The sequence below is a fragment of the Porites lutea genome, chromosome 1 (assembly GCF_958299795.1).
Source record: "Porites lutea chromosome 1, jaPorLute2.1, whole genome shotgun sequence".
Taxonomy (NCBI): domain Eukaryota; kingdom Metazoa; phylum Cnidaria; class Anthozoa; order Scleractinia; family Poritidae; genus Porites; species Porites lutea.
This window is the reverse complement of record NC_133201.1, coordinates 27,231,298-27,247,448: the sequence shown is the minus strand read 5'-3', so window position 1 is coordinate 27,247,448 and position 16,151 is coordinate 27,231,298. Positions and strand designations below refer to the sequence as shown.

The 16,151-nt window shown below is 41.4% G+C and overlaps 1 protein-coding gene across 1 annotated transcript in view; it reads right to left on the bottom strand.

The window, feature by feature from the left end:
- The window catches only part of LOC140947443 (uncharacterized), a 33,533-nt gene that overhangs the window by 6,233 nt on the left and 11,149 nt on the right, over positions 1-16,151 (bottom strand). The window contains exons 3-10 of the mRNA XM_073396552.1: positions 15,165-15,415; positions 13,753-14,242; positions 12,176-12,900; positions 9,209-9,503; positions 8,517-8,668; positions 6,568-6,716; positions 3,274-3,392; positions 275-2,585 (exon numbers count right to left, since the gene is read on the bottom strand). Coding sequence (XP_073252653.1) covers positions 275-2,585; positions 3,274-3,392; positions 6,568-6,716; positions 8,517-8,668; positions 9,209-9,503; positions 12,176-12,900; positions 13,753-14,242; positions 15,165-15,415 — 4,492 coding nt within the window. The remainder of the gene's footprint in view (positions 1-274; positions 2,586-3,273; positions 3,393-6,567; positions 6,717-8,516; positions 8,669-9,208; positions 9,504-12,175; positions 12,901-13,752; positions 14,243-15,164; positions 15,416-16,151) is intronic.

Genomic DNA, 16,151 nt, shown 5'->3' with positions numbered 1-16,151 from the left:
GTCTTTGCTTAAGCCCCACATTGGTCCCAAAGAAATCCTGTGTTGATTAAAGTCTTTCCCTATGTTAAACCTTTTTGTTCCAGCAAATTGGCATAGCTGATGAACACGTGAATGAAAACGAACTAAAGGCGAATTTTTGTAGACCCTCTACAAAGTCCCAGGAGCGCTATTTCGAATTAGGATTTATTGAGTAGGGGCTCGATTGAGGAGGTCAAATTTCTTCACCGAAAAGAAACGATTTACGGAATTTGAAATCGTACTATCGTTACGCTACCTGTTACATCATGAGAACTGATCTCCAGGCTCAAGGTTCGGCTACGCCTGAGCCGCCGCTCACTACGGTCTTGCAACACAGCGGTTTTCACTGAGATGATGGTCGTCCATTTCTCCAAATCACTTCGTGTAAGCGCCCGAAAAAACACAGACTTACTCTCACCATAATCGATTCTAAATCGATAAACACAGGCGTCATAGTTACTGGCGTCCACTACTTTGGCATCAAACAGAGGAATCACTTTGATGGCGTGCTCCGTAGCTTCGTTGTCGTACACGAACAGATAATCGTCTTTCTGTAAACACCATCGTCGCACTTGACTACTGTACAGGTCACTGGTGACAATCTCCATCAGATAGCCGCTGTATTTTCCTTCGCTGTCAAAAAGACTACCACAAGAGTATCGTTTCCAGGCCTTGTTCGCAGCGGCCCGTCCCGGTCTCTCTCGCATCTTCACCTCTATTTTCTCCGAGGACGCCCGCCACGGCGCTTTGAACGTCTCCGAGCGATGAAATTTGCGCAGGAACGAAGAATCTTCGGTTGCTCTTCGTACTAGCTTTCGCCCGCCCGCCCTGCCTTCACTTAGAACTTCAAGAACATTGGATTCTTTCTCGGTTTTCTTTGCAGTTTTTAAATCGTTATCGCTGGAGGAACGCCTTCTGTCTTCTTTATCAACCGACTTCCACTTTCTTGGAGATTTAATCATAGGTTGGCTCGCAGGAACAGTTTGACAATATCTCGCTAAAACACTCAACCAATGGCGAGCTGAGTCTTCGTCGATGACTTTAAAACAAAGTTTCTTTTCACCGAGAATTACACAGAAACCAAACACTCCAGCGTCCAAATCGCTCTGATCGTGGAGTTCCATATCTGACAGATCCCACTCAAACGAAGCCTTCTTCGAGTTTTGATTATCATAAACGATGAATTTCTCACTGGTTGCCACGCACCAGCGTCGCAGAAGAGTGCGAGCTCCGTGTGCTTCGCGCACCTCCTGTAAATACCCGCTCATTAGCCTGTCGACAGAACTCGTGGATCCATCTTTTGGTTTCGTGTAACGCCGTGCAGTTGTCGTAGCGTCTTTCTCATCTTCTTGTATATCCTCGCTCTTAGTTCGACGGTGGATTTTCTTCCTCGCGAAAGTCGGCGAAGTCAGCCGACCAACACACTTCGGCCGTTCGTCATCGCTCGAGTTACGATGCTCAGTCACCGAAGCCAGCATTTGAAGCCAGCGATTGAGATCAAATTTATCCCACGCCTCGAACACGATGCTCAACTTGCCACAACGAATTTGGAATCTGTTCAAGTTATCTTCATCCTCGCTCAAATCACTAACAAACGAGTTCATCAGAGGTATTTTTTGAACCGGATCGGTAGCTTTGCGGTTGAGAAAAACTAACAGTTCTTTTTCTTTGATTGTACACCACCGTGAGTTTCCGGTGTGAGAATCGGAAACATCTGGTTCTATCTGAGTCAAGAATCCACCGAACACTGCTAAAGTATCAATTTCTGTGTCCGGCAGCGACGAGGATGGTCCTTCAGTCGATGCACCTTCTAAATCGTACGAACTGTGCGTTTTTCGAAATATATCCCGTACATTTACTCTCTGTGGCAACTTCAGCCTCAAAGAGGATCGTACTTTCCCGGGCGCAAGCGCGTATATCTCGTCGATGAGTTTATTTGCAGCCCGCATACTTTTCGATTTTAGCGTTCCTCGTTCGAACGACCCATCGCTTTCCTCGCTTGTCACAGAATCTGTTTTTCTAAGCGGTTCTGCGACTTCTTGCGTAGGTCGTTCAACCCGCACTTCAGTGAACAACTCCAGTACTCCCATCCATTTTAAGTAATCGTCTCGTACCGTCGTTTGCAACACGGTGGCGTTACCGTCTTTGTCTTCCAACGAAAAGGCGAACTTGTTTCGGCTCTCGTCGCTTTTATCCGTTAGCCACATGTCAACAAGCGAGAGCTTTCCTTGAGGCGTCTCTTCACTCTCGCTGTTGTACATAATCAAAACACCGTTCTTTACTGCGCACCATCTTCGTAGATGAGTTGTACCAAACTTGTTGTGCCTCACTTCCGTGAGATACCCACAAAAGCGACCTTTGTCAAATAATTTCAACAAAGAACTGAAAGTTTGTGAATTTTTTCTTCTCATACTGAAATGTTTGTTTTTAGCGTTCTCCGGAGGGGCGGCAGCAGCGATATTTCCCCGTAATCTGTAATCGTAGGAATGGCCGCGTGTTAACTTCTTCTTTTTCAGATTCTCTGTCCAACGCCTGTCCTTTTTTGCTGTCGAATCCTCAGCGCTTTCCTGAAAAATACAAATGGGGATATAACTAATTAAAACCCGGCAATAAAGGTCCAACTTATATGCGACGAGGGTGAAAAATCTTAAATAAAAAACGTTTAGGAATTGCCTATAACATCTAAATGAAAAAGTTTTGCAAAAACCAGTGGTTGTGAAAATTATACGTTTGGTGGCTGCTACCGTGCTGTCTCGAAAAAAAATTCAAAATATGGTACTAATAAAATGCGTCTAGTTGATTTATTGCAAGGATGTATTAAGAAACAGAACAATTACGAAAACAAAACAAAACACCACACAACACCTTTCGGTTAGTGATGGCACAGCGCATGATTTCTCTAAAAGGATCCTTTTTCAACTGCTTTATCTTCCTCTTAATGAACTTGCCCAGCCTCTCCAAAGGAAAGAAGGCCTTTAACCCCTTTTAAATTACACAATAACATCAAAATTCAGATTCTCATTTGTTGTCCCAATACGTTTCCTACAGAATTACTGGGGAGAATTTGTTGAAGTATCCATTAGAATCATTGGGTGCAATTATGTCCTTGATTTTCAACACCGATGTGTTTTGTAAACAATACATATTACGAGGACAAATTTGAGGATGATCACTCTTCGGGGTTAATAGAGATTGACTGCAGAAGTAGACTTAAATTCAAGTATGTGTAAGATAGAACTAAAAGCATTGACTGACCTTCGCGTTGCCTGGAGGTTGCGACATGGAATCTTCAATCATTGGTTCAGGTTTAGCCTGCCCATCAACAGCCTCACTGATAAACATGCTGTGGGGCGGGCTCATTGTAGATGGCGTTTCTGCAGGGGCAAGAAGAAAAAGACAAGGGCGAACCTTCCGTAAGTGACCACACTCTAATACAAAATTTTTTAGTCACACCCTAGTTGTTCTCTTTTTAAAGGGGATAGTCACGAGGATATCGCTGTTTCAGGCCAATTCTGTGCTGAAGTCGTTACTTAGTGCTTTTAAACATTCACAAAATGCTCCTGTAGAGCACGGGTACCCCAAGCTCACGAGTGAGAATCGTTGTTGCGTAACATAAATATTACAAGAGTTTGTATGGAGATTAAAGTGATCATTATTTATGGGTCAAAAATAGTAATCAAAATACACCAGAATTTTTTACCTTGTCTAAATTCATGCTGTTTTCTTCGTTTCTGGGCGATTCCAGCAAGTTTTAGTTCTACCGTTGTTCGTTGTATAAATAATTCCAAAACAACGGCAGAACTAAAATTCGATGGAATCGCCCTGAAACGGTCTAAAAATGCTGAAAAAATACCATAAATTTAAACAAGGAGACAAGGTAAGAAATTCGGATGTATTTTTATTACTATTTTTGACCCCTTAATAACGATCGCTTAAATCCCCATACAAACCCTTATAATATTTCTGTTACGCAACAACGATTCTCATTCGTGAGCTTGGGGCACCTCTGTGCCCGGGGGGGGCGGGGACTCGGCATATGAAAGGGGTGGGGATGCTCGTCGTCTCGCTTACGGGTGTAAATTTCGGATTTTGGTCTCACTTAGGGTGTTCTGGGCAAAACGCCATCATATTTAGCCGTGACGGTCTCGTTTAGGGTTGCACTCGAAAAAATATAAAAAGACATATTTGATATGTATATTTTTTTGGTCTCTTTTAGGAGTCAAACAAAGCTTGGGCCACGCCCAGGTCTCCTTTAGGGGTTTAATTCAAAATTTCCGACGAGCATCCCCACCCTTTAATATGCGGAGTCCCCCCCCCCCCGGACCTATGTGTAGAGTTCCAAATAAAATATCAACCAAATTTCATCAGGGAACACTAAGCATAATCATTTTTTGTGATTTTTGGAGGCATAGCATTTTTTCAAGCTTCACTCCATGTCCACCCTTGCCATCCGGAGCAACAGAAGACAGGAAATAGTTTCAATGCCTAACTGTAGCCTTAAATTACAAAACTGGGCCATTGTTTTTGGAATTCACTTTATGCGAAGGCAAGTCTTAGCTTTTTGAAAAGATAGCAAATATAAGGCCTGGTTCAGACTCCGTACTTTTCACGTGCCGAACCTAACAGATTGAGACGGTGTACTGTGTGTCGAGCCTAAGTTAAGGTCGACAAAAGTTAGAAAGACTCTGTCGAACTTTTGTCGCGCCTAACTAAAACTGCCCCGTACCAAATTGACTCAGACGCCGCTCGTTTGCCGTACTTAATCCATCAGTTAGGTTTGGCACATAGGGGAGCGGCGTCTGAACCGGGATTAACGCGACACAGCCCCTTAAAAGAGTCAACGCGTCACGTCTCGTTGGCTGTTTGACTCATATAAAACTCGACTCGTAGACTAATTGGTAAATCAGTTTGCAAGAAAGTGATGGGTTTCTTTCTTGATCATGCACTCTCGGAATAAGCCTTTGTGATTTTCATCATGATCGCTTGAGTTGCCGGGAAAGTTCTAGATTTCGGAAAGCACCGTTACAAACACCACAAATATGTATGGAACGTTCTTTGCGTTAATTATACAAGACATCAACACGGCAGAAACCGCAGAAAATTAATTGTTTTCCATCAGTCACGGAACAACTTTGCTTCGTTGAGTTTGAAATCCAGTCAACTCTCTCTCAAAAAAAATAGTATAGCAACCATCGAAGACTGTGAAATTTCTGGATGGCAATAAAGGTTAATGAGCCCATACATTCTTTCTAATCTGATTTAGAGTTTTAAAAAGAAAACTTCTCCGAAACTGTTCGGTATTTTGGGCTCCAATTTTCAGAGATAAATAACATGGTTATGCTCCGGTAATATTCAGAGATGCAACTTAATAGCTTGATCAGAGAATTGAAAAACGTAAGTAAATAAAGCAAGAATTGTCAACAAAGACTCGCCTATAAGGTAGACCTGCGGCAATTTCAAAGAGAACGTTATTCTGATTTTGGAAATTTGCTTGGTTTTCTTAGCGTAACTGTAAACAGATGGGGAGAGGGGAGGGAGTACTCTCGCCACTCACGCTCAGAATTCTTGTTAAGAACTTCATTTGGTTGCAATAGAGTGGAAACTCTCTTAACGGACACTCTCGTAAAACTCTCGAACAACTCTACTTACGGCCGCGTTCACAAAACCCTGTTTCAGTCAACTCCCATACAAACTCTGTATTTTTACATTCTCGTAAGCGGACAATTCCCGTAGACGGCCGCGGACACTTTAAGGTTTTGCGAGTTAGAGTTTAGCTTTATTTTTATTAAGCTCCAGCAAGAGGACACCTGAAAAGAAATCTTATTCGCCTCTAAATCTTGTATTTTTATGTATCAACTTCACGTCGCTGTTCGTCACAAGGAATTTACATCAGTTCACATACACGTCCGGTTACTCTTCAAAACACCAGGCGAAATTTATGCTTGTGACTCAATTACAACATGGACAGAACAACGGTATAGCCAAACACTAACAGGCAGTTTTTTTTTGCGTTTACAATTTTTATTTGTAGTTGGGCAAGCTCCTGTAAGCGGCCATTCAACCCCTACACCTCTCGTGGCCACTTACGAGAACCATTCCAGTAACCGGCCAGCTCCAATGAAGGACCCCTTTCTCGCGTCCCAGGGGTGCTCGCTTACGAAAGCTTCCAGCAGAATCAAGTACGTGTCGCCCATCTAAATTTAATTATCAAAAACTGTATCATTGGATAATGCAATTCTAGAGCTCTGATTGGCTTAGCCATCATGATTTATGAGCCATTACCAAATATGCTAACTGTAAGCGCATGCTCGAAATTAAAAACAAGCTGAAATCGGTTGTTTTATGAATGAAGTCGAAAAGAATTCTTGATATTTTGTGGGGTGGGCTTTTTCAATAAAACAATTATTCCACCAGCACTTGTTGGATATGAGATGGTAGATAGCCCACTCAGCGCGCTATCTACCATCTCATATCCAACGCGCACCCATGGAATAATAGTTTTAAATTAGTTTAGTAATTATTTTGGAATCCAGAGCATGCTGTACTTACTTGTTCCATCCTTATCGCTTGGTTTTTCTTTTCTTTTCTTCTGCACTCTCTCCCTGACTCCTTCCTCTGCAGACTGCTGAACTTCAGTGGAGTGATCTTCCTCAGGCTCTGCCGTCTGAGTTTGCAACTCATTGAAATGTTCCAATTTCCTGACATTAAAATCGTCAAAGTGTTAGCCCTCCCCTTCCTTCGTCAAAGTGTTACACCTCCCGTCCCGTCCAGTTGGACTTTATGACTCGACGCATAAGTTAAAGTTGAATAAGGCTTGTTTGGCCGTATTAATGTTGCTTTTAGGGTAGAAATATCATAACTTGCTGCCTCCAACGTTTGCGCTTTCTAAAAATCCCCGCCGACATTTTGCATTTTGTGCTAAATAATGCCGCATGATTTCGACCAACAAAGAACAGTGCGATGATGAATATATGAATTTCATATATTTGAACCGCGGAATGAAGAAAAAAACGTAGAGAAGATTTTCGTAGTTAAAGATAATAATAATAATAATATTCAATACTTATATTGCGCTTTTTCTATAAAAATACTCAAAAGCGCATTACAATATTATCAATAACTAAATTAAAACCAGTAAAATCACCCGGTAAAATTACAATATTACAATATTAACATTACAATATTAAAAAAAATAAAAATAATAAAAATAAAAAATAAATAAATAAATAATCTAACTAAAAGCCTTTTTAAATAAATATGTTTTAACAGAGCGTTTAAAAGAGTCGATTGATGTTTCCTGTCTAATTGGCAGAGGAAGACTGTTCCATAAAAAGGGGGCAGCCATCGATAACGCGCGATCTCCCAAGGTCTTCTTCGTTCTTAGCCGAGGTCTTTCTAACAATATACCATTATTGTTACGGCGTAGTTGGTAACGTGAGACCGGTAAGACAGAGACAAGATCCTTAAGATAGCTAGGCGCAACACCGTGAAGAATCTTAAATGTAACAAGGAGAATCTTAAAATCTACGCGCAAGCGCACTGGTAGCCAGTGGAGTTCTCTTAGCAAAGGAGTAACGTGATGATGATCAGTGCATTTGCATCTGATCAATTTACCGTATTTATTCGAATAAGCGCCCAATCTCGAATTAGCGCCCAGCCTCGAATAAGCGCCCATCCCCACCCCACCCCCTTTCACCCCCCAACGGAAGAAAATTGAATAAGTGCAAATAAGAGACTTCCCCGGAAACGGAGTTTTCTTCAGAGTATTTGACCGAAACCTTGCTTTGTAACATCTTCGAGTTTTGTTATTACCATTTATTGTTTTGTTGCAAAATAAACATACCGTATTTATTCGATTAACCGCCCTGGGCGCTTATTAAATTTTTGGACCTTGAGAGTGGGCTCTTAATTGAGGTGGGCGCTTATTCGAGGTTGGGCGCTTATTCGAATAAATACGGTACTACCCTTTTTTAAATTGTGTAAATTTAATAAGCGCCCACCTCTAATAAGCGCCCACTCTCAAGGTCCAAAAATTTAATAAGCGCCCAGGACGGTTATTCGAATAAATACGGTAGGTTTCTAGAGAAACTGCCCACCTACCCCTCCCCTGAGCCAACATTTTGCCCTAAGTGAGAAGTAATTGTTAATGTTGGCTTAGGGAGGGGTAGGTGGGCAGTTTACCAGAAACCTTAATTGTTACAACAGCCTGCAATGTAGTTCTTAACTTGGGGTGAGCTAGCACTTTGTCTAGCTTGGTATATACATCCCTACTGTTGGTTTCCCAAACACCTTAAGGTGTAAAGTGAGTCAAAGGTGACAGGGAGAGGGTGGAAGAGCTTACACCCACCCCCTGGATCCAGATGGCACTTTCAACTCTCCCCAGTCTCCCCTGGTTTCAAAATCAAAGATGGCGGCTACTAATAACAAATAGTGAGCGCTCGTTTGGCTGCAAAATACGCATATCAGCCTAAATATCCAATGCGGACACAACCACACACCTTGTATCTTCCGGTAGAATCGTAGTATTTTCATCAGCTGGTAAATCGCTTTGTTCTTCATTCATTGGCTCTGGTCTTCCCAAGGTGCTTTCTCTTTCACCACCATCCATCTCGTCCAGATTGTCCGCGCTCTCATCATCAGACAGCCTATCCTGTTTAAGTAAGAAAATGACCAAAACATATCACTTCAAAAGTTAAAAAACTGTTGAAATCCAAAAAATAATGTCAGTCTGATCCGACCTCTCGTGGAGCCACTGGAGCATAATTCAAATGCCTCTTCCGGTCAACGCTGGGACTCACTTCAGTCCGTGGGTCCAATCAGCTCTGAGTAAATAAACGCTATTTTTAAAATTCAAAATTTACAATTTTCTCAATTGTCGATAAAAAGGAGCCGGTTGAATCATTCTACCTCTAAACACTCTGCTCTTTCGTGTGCTTTGGTTTTCTACAGCGTCTTTTCATGCCCCTCAAGTCACCTCTTTAAAACTGGACGCCATATTGGCAATGAGATGTATACGGAAAGGGCATGGAATTTTTTGGCGCCAAATCGCAGACGTCTCTCCCGCAAAAAGTACAGCCATTTCCTCCTTCCGTTTTCTCCGCGGGGGGAGGGAACAGCAGCGATGGAGGTGGGGGTGGGGGAGAGACGGCTGTATGCGACGGCTACACAGCTAAATTAGTACCAGTCTTACCTCACAGCTTAACAACGACTCCCGCGATCTGCTCTTCAGCTCATCTCCAGACTGCTCGGCACAGAAGTACGGAGGATAAGGTGCGATGACATCTAACCTCCCTGTAGCAGCCAAGGACAACACTTCTATCCACCGCTCGATCGAGATACGGGAGTCTGTAGCGAAGAAGTAAGTATCCTGGCTTGGATGAGAGATTTTGATGCAGTAACTCTTTCTAGAATCTTTGCTGTCCATTAAACTGATGTCGTAACCAAGGATTGGGAAGTCTAGTGATGGTTTGTGGTCGGTTGGGTTTCTAACAAAAAAAGACAAGCTATCACCCCGCGAGTAGAGCCTCCATTAGAGAGCTTTAGATTCTAAGACGAGTACGACTACAAATACGAGATTTTCTCAATACTGAGTATTGCTCGCGCGTGAACCAGAATCATTTTGGCGGGAAAATGTGGTAGCCGTCGTCATTCTACTACGAGTTTTCTCGAGAATGTCGTGGTGGCGAAAACAAGATATCAAATGTTAGAAGTTTTATCACTTTGCCATCGGGAGAACGCGTAACCTCCTTCACTAAAGATAACAGTGCTAACTTTTCTAGTAAAAAATGGTAAAATGAACCTTTCCGGGAAGTCTATAGTTTGAGATTATGCGAAAAAACTTTAAGTCAAATCTCGTACCTGTAGTCGTCCTCGAATCTAAAGGTCTCTATAGAGTACTAAAGTGTGACGTCATAAAAATGAAATTTCTGAAATTATGGGATTTGTCAGGATATTCTGAAAGAACAATGCCCAAGAGGCCTATTTGCCAAAAATGAGCATTTCTGGCCAAATTGTCCCTGAGATCGTAGCCCAGTTATGCTTAGAAAACTCCATACAAACCCTTCTAAATTTTTTTTGGGTCGACCCAAAAAAAAATTAGAAGGGTTTGTATGGAGTTTTTCTGAGTTTAACCGGCTAACATCTCAGAGACAATTTGCCCCGAAATGCTCATTTTTGGTAAGTAGGCCTCTTGGACATTGTTCTTTCAGAATATCCTGACAAATCCCATAATTTCAGAAATTTCGTTTTTATGACATCATCACTTTAGTACTCTATTGTCTTTTTGAGTGAAAAGGAGAAAAGGAGACTCTCCCCGAATTACGTCAAACCTTTGAAGTCGCCGCAGCCCAAACTTCTGGACTAGTCAATCTAGTTCTCTCTCGTCAAACTGGTTTTTCGACTGCGGGCATCCGTTTATTGATAAACCGATGGTCATAACCAAGTCTGCTGTACCAAGCGCATGGCTATAAGGCCCGGGTTCATTATATCCTAGCAACATGTAGCGCATGCTCAAAACGATCTTACTCGATTTATGTAGAGTCTTTCTCAAGTGGCGCAATTATCGAGAAAGCGAAAGAAAGGTGTCAAGCTATTCACGTGGAATCGCCGACAAAAAAAATGCCACTAATGCAACTTAACATTAATAAACTTCAGTCTTGACTGTAAGATCATGATGACAGTAAGGATAAGCCGGGGAAAAAACTTCACGCCTCTATGAGGGTTTGGATTAACAAAACATTTTCTTGAGTAAATATCAAGTAATTCGACTAAACTATACAAGCGGAATTTGGTTGACTAAAATACTGAAAGATATAGTCTTTACTAATTAGCAGGCAAGCTAAACGTATCTTGCGAATACAGCCCATCGCTTCCTGCGCTGGAGCAGTTCCTTATGAGAGATTTCCAGAAGGGTGTGGTAAGTACTAATTCGGAGAATAGTAGAATAAGAGTTGTGATCCATAATTCCGTTCCGATTCTACGATTATTTCCATTCTCGAGTTTCGTTTAACGATTCCCCGATTTTTCCGATTTTTGCTCGATTGTTTCCATTTTACAATTCTTTTCAGTTTCCTTTGTTTTGCGATTACGATTCGCGCTGCAAATGTAACATTCCTCGTTCTTAAAGCCATAAAACAAAACAAGCGCGCCCCAAAAGTAATAATTCCTCGTTCTTTAAGCCATAAAACGAAACAAGCACGCTCCGACAGAAACATTCCTCGTTCTTTAAGCCACAAAACGAAGCAAGCGCGTATCACATGTATTGTTCCTCGTTCTATAAGTCATGAATCGAAAAAAGCGCGTTTTAGGAAAAAATCGGAGAATCGCACAATACAATTGGAGATTTGTCACGATTTGTGTAAAATCGGACAATAGCACACTACAGTCGTGGAATAGTAGAATCGGCCCGGTAAAAATCTGAAGAATCGTACAATCGGAGACTTATTACTTAGCCATTTGGGTGAAATCGGACAAAAGCACACTACAGTTGTAGAATACTGTGGTAGAATTGGAAAAATAGGGAGTTGAATCGGAGAGTTGTCTTCAATCAGTACAAGTTTCCTTAATCGCAGAATAGTAAGATTAGAAGAGATATGTAGTGCTAAATCGGAGAATAGTATCCCAAGCCGGATATGCAATTTTCCGATTTAGCACTTATCGCACCGCTCCCTAAGAGATTGGAAATTAGGGAGCTTTAGCATCGACGACGGCAACGGCAGCGAAAACGTCAGTTTTAAAATGAATTCCCGTTATTTCAATCTTTGTAGCGTTTATTCCAGTTTGCTGAAAATGGCAAGTGTAGACGAATTTCCCTAGAGTTGATTTCTTGAGGACCGAACTCAAGTTAAGAGAGAGAAAAGGAGATTCGTCGTCGCTTGTTTACGTCCTCCATAAAACTTGCTATTAGGCATTTTCACGTCGTAGTCGTGCAAGGACGGTAAAGAAATGTACAAAAAAGCGTGATGCACGTGCAAAGTTGTTGTTTTGCGTAATAAACCTATTGCTTTTCTGACGTCCTGCTTGCCGTCGCCGTCGTCGTTGCTAAAGCTCCCAAATGTCTCGGCGGAAACTTCCCTAAAAAGGTTGAGGCTAGTAATGAAAAGCGACTGTATTCGCAGGCTACGGAAAAAAAAATATATAAAAAAACATGATTTCTCACCGATAACACTTAAATCTGCTGTTGATGATCTTACAGTAACGTTTCGACCAGACTCCCAATCTTCGCTTCTGATACAAAATGCCACTGTGCATAGCAGTTGGATCTTGAAGAAAGTGCTGCTCCGCTTCAGCGGGCACAAGCTTTCGTCTTTTAGTCTTTGGACCTAACACTTTTGAAGATCCACTCGTCAGAGAACGGCTTCTTGTTTTTTCGTCTGTGTCCGAGCAGATCGAGTCCATGCTGGCACTGAGCGTTGTAGATGATCTCTTCCGCGAAAAACTATCTGTCTTGTCCTCTTTAGGCTCGGAACTGCCAGTATCATCGCTGGCTAGAGGCTCGCTATAGCTGTGCCTGTTGCTAATATTCCCACTATGTTCACTATGACTATCTGTCAAGTCTAGCGAATGTTCATTAGTAGATGCTTCTTCGCAAATCGAATCTTGGCTTTTGTTTGTTGCAGAGACTACACTGTACTTAACCCCACTGAGTTCCGCTAGCAGATCAGGCGGAATTGCATCATATATTTTCTTTTTCGCCGCCGCTTTTTCAATGGGTCCTTTCTTCTCTATGCTTTCATCTTCATCTGAACTGCTTTCTGAAGATGAGTAGTCATCAATGATAGGGAGGGGTGGGAGGGGAGCATCGTAGCCTTCGTCCTCATCTTCGTCATCAGATTCAATGATTTCTGTAAGAGTGCTGAATGCAACCAGAGTAACTGTTCCACTCTGATAAAAACATAGTAAAACGAAAAAATTAAACTGGCTAAATACTATCTTTTTAAAAGCTAAAACGAGTCTTCGCATTAACTGAATTGCAAAAATAATTATTTACATTTTTTCTGTCGTCTGTTGCAATGGATGGCAAGGATGAATATGAATTGAAAACTGAAAAAGTTGGACGCCAACTTATGGTTAGTGCAAACTGTTTCATAACTTAGAGGAGCATTTTCTTAATGGCACTAACTAATAACTTCAGCACAGTATAACTATTAACATAAAACAGCAATATCCTTGTGACGTAGCTTTAAGCGGTCAGTGTAATGCTTGTCCGAACAGTATCAAACAAACGCGTTTATTGAATAAATCATAAGTAGAAAATTAAAATGAGGAAAACTCAACAAAAAATTTGTCAATTTGATGGACTCCTGCGTCGGGCGAGATGACTTTCGGGCGACTTGACCGTAAACCGAGGATTTCAACTCGGGACGACCGAGAACAAATTCAGCAAGTGACCAGGGGCCCGTTTCTCGAAAGTCCCGATAATTAACGGGCCCGGTATGCTGTCTCCGTTTACATTAAAGATCGAGATTTCAATAGCTTTGCATCTAACATGATAAAACTATCAATTAATGAATCAAAATAGAGTAGTTTGCCTGCCAGGACCCGCGCTCTTATTCTTGATATTTCGATTTGAATATTTGATTTCGGGCCCGAAAAGTTACCGGGATGTTCGAGAAACGGGTCCCAGAGCGGGACTCAAACCCGGGACTGCTGGATTGCAAGTCTGACACGCTTGCCACTCAAACACGCTGCTTCTCTCTGTAGAAGGAACAGGACAATTTTGTGAACAGAACTTACTGTGTCTTGATCAATAGGCTCTTCATAGATATTTTCCACATCAGCTTCTTCCATTTCTATTCCACCATCAACTTCAAAGCCGCGAGCTGCTTTCTCAGCTCTGGCCTGTTCCAAAGAATATGCACTCTCTAGAGGACTAATTGGACGATCAACGCTGCCACGTCTCACGACAGCGGCCATGATTGCACTCATCCACGGGGATAGATCTTGGCCGTCCTCTATAGCAAGAGACACACCCGGTCCCTCTTTAGGCGTCAGCCTAAAGCTGTAACTTATCTTCTTCTTGTCATCTACACCGATATCACAACCAAGCAGGTCGATAATCATCATCGCTGGATCATCTTGTGTTTTGAAGATGTGGAGGCGGTTACCTTGTAAGACGCACCAGCGACGTTTGTTTGCCTTAATGTCCTTCAGGTAGCCTTTGATGATAGGTTCTCGTAAGTTCGACACGTAAACTCCTTCATAAACTTTGGTTTCTTTTTTAAACCTGTGGAAAAAAGATATGACATCAAGCTAATTATTTTCGGTTATCGAGAGAGTTGAGTGCCGCGTTGCCTGCATGCACAATGTAGCAAAGATTAAAATCAACTTTTTTTCTTTCGGGAAAGGGAAAACAGCCACTTATAGGCGTTCAGGCGACTTACAGACAATTGTCTGTCACTTAATAGAGGTTTGATGGTGTCTTTCATTTATAGCAAATTCTTTTCTGTTGAAGGTTACCAAAAGTATAAAGTTAAAAGCTGCAACGGTCCAGTAAAGCCTACTAATCAATCTTTTTTATGATCAACATCTCATTTCTCCTTACAATATTACTGGTTTAATATGGATCTTACGCAACTTTTAGTATGTTTGCTCACAGGTTAAATCTTTGTACTTCAAAACAAAGTTCTCAACTTTGGCAGAAATGATGATCAGAACTTTCAATGTTATTACAACCTTTGTGCTTACAGGTATAACAACTTTTGTTAATAAAGGATTTTTAAGCACTTCTGCTACCATTCAAGACATAATCCCTATTGCGTGCACAGTAGAACCTCGATATAACGAAGGTCCAAGGGCATAATTTCTTCGCTATGAAGAGGTTTGTTCTATAAAGGCTCTTTTCCATATTTTTTATTTTTCCTTGGGTAAACAAAATCCCTTGTTATACCTAGGAATTAATAATATCTTTATATAGAGATTTGTTATACTGAGGTTCCAGTGTACACTATAAGTGAAGAGAAAACATTGTCATGTGGCAAAACCTGACATTGGCGATTTGCTGGAAATTTGATTCTAAATTTCTCTTTTAAAAGGTATATGTAATTGCATGATTTTTACTGAATTTTCATTTTTTCTTCAAACTTTGCCACAAGGTGCAGTTAATTAACGTATAACTTGCTACTAAAGGTTACAATCTATGTCCTTACCATCCGGTCGAGATCTTTCCCTTCCCAGCAGATGCCCTGAAGCTGCCGGGCCGAGCTCCCACATAAATTCCAGTTCCAGTGTGTTCCTGTGGAGTCTTGGGAGGGCTTGGATATACGAATGTATCATCATTTTTAGAGTCAGGGATTGCTTCAAATGGAGTGATTGGTTGATTAGGAGAAATACTTTTTAAATGTTCATAGATGTCATCTTCTGCACTGCTTGTACTTTGGATGGAGTCTCTAAGATTTTCCTGGAAAACGTAAACTTTACAGTTAAAAATCACACATTACAGGAGAAGGGTTTACTGCATCTCCTTGAATAAGTGCCTAGGCACTTTCTTCAAATTTCAGCTAAAAGGATGGGTGCTTATTCGAAGGAGGGTGCTTTAAAGCAACTAGAGAATGATTTAGTTGTTGCGGGGGAGTTTATGGTATTTACCAGGAGCGAGGAAATAGGACAAAAATTAAAAGAAGAGATAACGCACATAAAGGAACTCTGCAAGCACATGGATATAAAAAAAACTGTACGTGACTTGACAGAAAAGAAACTATTCTCCTTTACTAATTCCACTGTAGTAGAAGCCTGAAAATTTAACATACAGTGGCAATAGAAGCTGGTTTTCCTTGTATCCCTCCTATTTAAGAAAGTGAGGGGGAGGGGAGGGTGCTTATTTGTTGGGGAAACTTATTTGATATTATGGCCTTGGGGGTGGGCCCTTATTTGGGGGAGGGTTCTTATCACAGGGTTGGTACTCTTTCGAGCTCTTCAAATTCCATGACTTTCCATGACTTTTCCACGACCTTAAACAGTTCAACAGACACAAACTCTGGTGTCCACCACAATGTATGACATATGCACTGGTTAATTAAATGTACTCCTCTTTATCTTACATTGTCATTGCATTGTCATCTGCAGTACTTAACTTATCTATCAAACAAAACTTTTATTTTCCATTACTTTCCAGGATCAACAATTAAATTCCATGA